General features: G+C 33.5%; 1 protein-coding gene across 1 annotated transcript; it reads right to left on the bottom strand.

Moving 5' to 3' along the window:
- Positions 1 to 1,402: 1,402 nt before the first annotated feature.
- LOC108450705 (probable beta-1,4-xylosyltransferase IRX9H) lies at positions 1,403 to 4,281 on the bottom strand. Its single transcript, XM_017748441.2, has 4 exons — positions 3,331 to 4,281; positions 2,458 to 2,707; positions 2,127 to 2,345; positions 1,403 to 1,763 (listed from the first exon to the last, which is right to left on the bottom strand). The coding sequence occupies exons 1-3, from the start codon at positions 4,065 to 4,067 to the stop codon at positions 2,175 to 2,177; spliced, it is 1,158 nt and encodes a 385-aa protein (XP_017603930.1). The 5' UTR covers positions 4,068 to 4,281; the 3' UTR covers positions 1,403 to 1,763; positions 2,127 to 2,174.
- Between the last annotated feature and the right edge of the window lie 2,044 nt (positions 4,282 to 6,325).

The raw sequence follows: 6,325 nt of genomic DNA, 5'->3' as shown, positions 1-6,325 counted from the left end.
TGGTTTCAATGGATGGTAATTGGAACCTTGAATTATTTCGGCTTTAGGTTCTTGAGACAGTCATACGGAAGATTATATAATTTGGGGAGGCTCGATGACGGGTTCTTTTTCTATTAAAACTGCTTATGGAATAATTAAGGCGGGTTCTTAGAAACTGAAGGAAGATATTTGGAAGATCCCTTAGAATTTCAAAGGCCCACAAAAAGTACGATTTTTTATTTGGCTTATTCTTAAGCAGAGACTTCACACTAATAAAGAAATAGTTCGTCGGGTTTTGGGGCAGAGTTTGGTTTGTGGCCATATCTCCGAAGATGTGTTACATGTTTTTAAGAGATTGTCCGACAGAGAGATATTTGGAATCTTTTAATCCCCACTTATCGGCTTACTAGGTTCTATTCTAGTAACACCCAGGAATGGATTGCTTCCAATTTGCTTAATCAGTATGATATTTGCTTCGAGGAGGTTAGCTGGGAATGTTTTTTTGGGACAATCATTTGGCGTATTTGAAAGAATCGTAACCTTATTATTTTTTAGTGTACCATAAAGCAGTTTTGATATTACCAAAGCCTCGTATAGTTGAGCCAAGCATGTTTTGAGGATCGATCAGAGTCGATTGAATATGGGGAAGATTATGAAATCATGCTACAATTGCCTGAAGGTTGGGTTTCTTTAAATACAAATTATTCTATTAGGTTTGAGGACAAATCTGTAACAATAAGAGGTGTTGTGAGAAACTGAAATGGGGAGCGAATTATTGGTTATAATAGGTTTCTGGGAAGTTGCTCAGTGTTTGAGGTTGAACTGTGGGGCATATTGAATGGTCTGAATTTATTCATTGATCGTGATTTGGATAATATCATGATTCATTCCGATAACATTATAGTGGTGATGGCCATTCAGGAGAGTTCTACAAAAGGTTTCAATACAGCTCTGATTAGGAGGATTCTTCGATTATTGTCTCAGACTTCACACTAAAATATTTATTACATACCCAAAGAAAAGAATCAGGAAGCTGATAGTGTTACCAAGTTAACTCACTCGAGAAGGCAAGGACTGCGAATGTTTGGAAAACTGTGAATGTTTGGAAAACCCCTGTTTGGGGAGTTAGGCTACTTGACATTTTTTATTTCTTGTAATTTTCTCTTTTCCAACAAAAAGGAGGAGGTAAAATGAGTAATGAGTACGTGCTTATTATATTATTATAAGGTTAATATAATAAAATATTATTTATTATTACAAAAGATTAAAAATTCAATTGTATTAGGTGCCAGATTGATCGGAGCTAATAAAATGTCAACGTACAAAACCTGTTTAAAATTTCACGTCTTGTTGTTTGGGATGGTAGAAAACAACAAAAGAAGATGAACTTACCACAAGAATGAGGTAAAAGAAAAATGCTGGGATCGGTAATAAATCGTAATCACTTTTAATAAACGCTTACATACAGTGTATAATAACACTATGGATCCACAAACAAATCCACCGCCAATTTTGTGCAGTAGTTAGAAAAGGGGGAGGGGGGAGTGTCTGAGTGCTCCTAAAATTTAACAAATTAAATCCCCCAAAAAAAAAAAATGCCAGAACCCTGGAACTCAACAAACTTCTTGTTCTGTGAGAATATTTCATGTTACAAAATTCTATGAACAAAGAAAAACCATAAATCTTTTTGTTTTCTTGTCATAACTGTGTGGCACTACGCTGCATATGGTAATGATTGTAGCCAATTGGTCCAAAAAGTTGAGCAGCGCAAATCACCAGTACAACTGTGAAATAGATCCAATCAGAAACTTTTCAGCTCAATATAGATTTTTTTTTATATATAATGCCTAGAACTACCCATAAACTACTCTTACTATTAATAAGAGGATAAACGCGCTCCAGCATACTTGAACCCACGTGCTCCTACTCTAACAATAATGCCAATGTCAACCGAGCTAAGACTCAGTCAGCACAATATAGATTATTTAGATATCTGTACTTAAATCACACCCATTCTCTCCAACTGTTTGCCATCTCATTCATATATCATCATGTGTGTTCTGTTTTCCCTAGTTCACGACCATGCCAATATTTCCTATAACAAGTCAAAAATACTGAAAGGGAAATTCAGAATTTGAATCTCTTACCCATGTATCCCCTCCTTAGCATTAAAACCTTATGGAGCTGAGCTTTCATCACTTAATAGGTAAGGTAACCTCTAGGTTCTTCTCAAATAGCCAGCCTTTGGGATAAACAACATTGCCTATATCTAAATGGAGATGCCAGTTCATAACCTTTGAACAACCAGGTGGTAGACCTTCCATTTGACTTTCATCTTCCACTACTTGCTCGATGAATGTCGTTTCCTGCATAGAAGAAACCGAGAGAGAAGCTAAGAATCAAGCCGTGGCATTTCTAGAGAAAATACACATCAGCTTCAATGAAATTGTACAAAAAGCAACACAGTATGATTTATACTTGGAAACCCTCCTTCACTGTGTCCAATTGCCGAATTGGGTTTGAGAAGGGGCGTCCCCATCGCTTTGGGTCCCACAAGATGGTGCTGTTAAAAGCAAATCCCGACATATCAACATGAAACCTACGAAGTCTTTTGCTTTTCTCATTTGTGTGCCATCCAATTACTCGACTCGCATTGCATACTGGACCTTCCACAATTGCCTTGTTTTTGTTTTGTTCAAGCATCGCAACAGGCCAAGTTCCAAATCGGCTACAACACAATAGGATACATGTTATGAGTTTGTGTATGATAGCATGATTGGGAAAAGAAGAAGCATTTCATTGTAATCAGTGCACAGTTACACCATTGGGATAGCCGTCTCCATTCTAACATACTTATGAACAAGACAAACTCGGAATTCAATGGTCATATCATTCCAAGCTAAGAATTAACTACAATAGTTATTGAGATATTCATTAACCTTCTTGACAAAAGGGGAAAAGTTTTAATCAGCAGATAAACGATTTTAAGTTAATTCCTCATTAAAAAATCTCAAGACAATTACAACAAAACAGATACTAAAGGAAGGATAGCCAGGCTGAATGTTATATGAAAATGAAACTCGAGTGGTTAAGAGCTAAAAAGGATGAAATTTTTTTAATGCGGGGAGGGGGTACAGAGATCCGATCTGGACTTGTTTCAACGGGAATTCTTCACACCACGGGCTTGGTTGCAATCAAGATGATTTACTCCAAAAATGGAAATGCTATTATTAGGTAATGACAAATAAATTTCAGATAGCCAATCACCAAAATCTCTAACTCAAAACAATTCAACAGTATTCATTCATTGCCCAATTTTGTTATCTTAAAAATATAATAAAATAAAATTACCTAATAGTTCTCAAACTCTCAAACAATTCCGGGGTGTAGACGTTGTCGTCGTCGGCGAAAAACACGATCCCATCAAGCTTGTGCCGTTCGATATGTTCCAAAGCGGCGTTTCTTTGATGAACCCCTCGGTCCTTCACGTCACTAGAATTGCGCGTGGACACAACGTGCCGATACATAACCCCTGTTTTCCTCAAAATCCGGGCCGTCTCTAATGACACCGTTTTCTCCTCCACCACTATCCAAACCAACGGCGGCTTCACTAACCGCAGAACTTGGCCTAACCTGTTCAAGAAATAGACTTGGAATCCCCGATTGTAAGTGGGCGTAACGACGATTAACTGCTTTAACGGCTCGATTGAATCCGTAACTTCATTGTGTTGTTCCAATTGCGTATTAACACCCAATGCAACATAAGAAACAATGGGATCGTCGGATTGGAGGTGGACATGTGGCGGTCTGAGGTCGGGTGAAGAGAAATCCCTGGGTCGGATATCGGCATCCATTTGTCCAAACGGAGTAATTCCAAAAAGCAACCCTATTAGAAAAAAGAAGAGACAGCGGCGAAAAGACCGGCGCCACCCTCGGCGGTAAACTAAATTGAGGAGCGTTGAGGAAGTAGAAGAGGGGAAATGTTTATGTAAAAGCTTATTAGAGGGAGAAGAGGAGAACACAGCAGCGCCGTTCTGGGTGGAACGGCCGTGAAATGCCGGTGAGAGAGTCCGACGGATGGAAGCCATGTAATAGGATGAGAAATAAATAAAAAAATAAAAAAAATGATGTTTAAGGGAAAGGAAAAGGGCTTCAGCTGAGATCTGAAGTAAAATAAAATGTTTCTGCTACCACTTCCACTTCCACTTCCACCTCCATCTCCACGCCAGATGGTTTTGTTTCCTTTTTGACTTGCCTTTTTACTCCATTTAAAATTAGGCAACTTAGATTTTAATATCCATACACATATATATATATATATATATATATATATATATATATTTGTCAATTTACCTCTTACTTTATTTAGCTAAGGGTGAGTTAAATCAATTTCTTTTTTGCGAAAATATTAATTATAACAACTCATATGGTTGTCAAGGTGTATTTATTCCTAACATTACATTATTTATCTTATATATCATATTAAAATAATCTAAAAATTATAAAAGATTCAACATATATATATATAAAACTCATAAACATTAAAAAAAAAGGGTTATCATGAAATATAAATAGATTATCGTACAAGTTGTTATATTTCAAAATTTAACGTATTAGTAACTCAGTTATTTTTGAAATGTTGATTTAAAATTTGATACTTTTAAGAGGTTAAAGTCCAATTTTAGGTCAACAAAAGAATAATGACCAAATTGATAAAAGATATAAACTTTAAGAGCTTAATTTGTTATTATGTTAATAAGTTACGTTATTACAAGGGTGTTTTATCTTTTAATAAAAATAGAAAAAAAAATTTAGATACGGTAAAATTTGAACTAATGCTAGTAACATCTATAAAATCTTCACTTTGCTGTTTCAACCAAAATTTTATTATACAAATTATTTCACCCTATTGTTTGTCCATATTGATAATATCGTTTATTGAGTTGGTGCTACAAGTCAATTTGATATCAACTTAAGAAAAATGACAATATTATGAAAAACAATTATAGTGTATTTAATATTGTTAATATGATATATTAATTATTTAATTATTTTTACTCACAATTTTAACTATTTTATTTTAGATTCGTATGTTTTATTATTATTTTAAATACACATCTATATTATAAATACATTAAGTTGAATTTTAAATATTTTATTTATAATAATATATTTAATATCTAACATATTCAAATAGAAAAGGTGTGAAAAATGCCTTGATGGTATTCTTATTTATTGGTTTCTTAAGGGGAAAAAGGCCACGTGAGAACAAGGAAAGAAGATGAAGGTGTTTTTTTTAGTAATGCTAATTTTTATATTTTGTAATAAGTTGTTTTTAAGGATATTTTGATACCTATGAATGATAGTTTAGTAGAATGTTAAATCTTTATAAAATTTATGCCTTAGCTCTCATCACCAAATATAGATTTCAAGGTCAATTTAATCAATGTTGATTAAGTGTTTATTTCATCAAATGTTACCTTTTTGTGATGTTTTGAATAGTAAGGAGATTAAATTGTTTTCATTTGACATAGTTTCAGATTCTTGAAGCCAAATGGACTTATCCGAAACCACTTAAGGAGTGTTAGTTTATTAACGATATTTACAATAATCAAATTTGAAATGATACCGGAGTTACTTTCCACCTTATTGAAAAGATAAAGCTTTGAAACACATATATTTCATTTTTCACGTGGGAAAGTAAATATAATACCGGAAGATATCACTTTAATAATTGATCTTCCAATCATGAGAAAGTGATAGTAGCATATGGTAACATCGAAATGGTGCTATGTTATTTGTTGTTAAGAGTTGTATTAGACAAGGAGGAGAATGTAACAATTCGAAAGCTAGTGGAGTCGGAAACGGTAGCTTCGGAATATTATTTTCCAATGATAGAATCCATGAATATTATTTATTAATATTTACGAGGATATTACAGTATTATATTGAAGTTTGATCTAATAATTTTGGTTATTTGGAAAGTTAGACAAGGTTTAAGTGTATCGGTTCTAAAGTCGATAGTTTTGGATATTCAGGTATCGGGACCCTGTTTCTTTAAATCAGACTCGTAAATATTTTTTTTAAATATTTATGGAGTTAGAGTTGAAGTGAAGTGAATTTCGGATAGATAATTTTATTTAATTAAGGATTAATTAAGATACGAGAACTAAATTGCAAAAATGATAAAATTTAAATAGCTAAGGATTTTATAATTAAAGCATGGGATAAAAGACCTAAGTGGTAATTATACCACTTAAACATTTAGCGGAGGTAGCTTTGAATAGTTAAAGAAATTATGTTAAAAATATATAAATAATAAATAAATAAAACATAACATAAAATG

Source organism: Gossypium arboreum, chromosome 1 (assembly GCF_025698485.1).
Source record: "Gossypium arboreum isolate Shixiya-1 chromosome 1, ASM2569848v2, whole genome shotgun sequence".
In the NCBI taxonomy this organism is placed as follows: domain Eukaryota; kingdom Viridiplantae; phylum Streptophyta; class Magnoliopsida; order Malvales; family Malvaceae; genus Gossypium; species Gossypium arboreum.
This window is presented reverse-complemented; position numbering and strand designations above follow the sequence as displayed.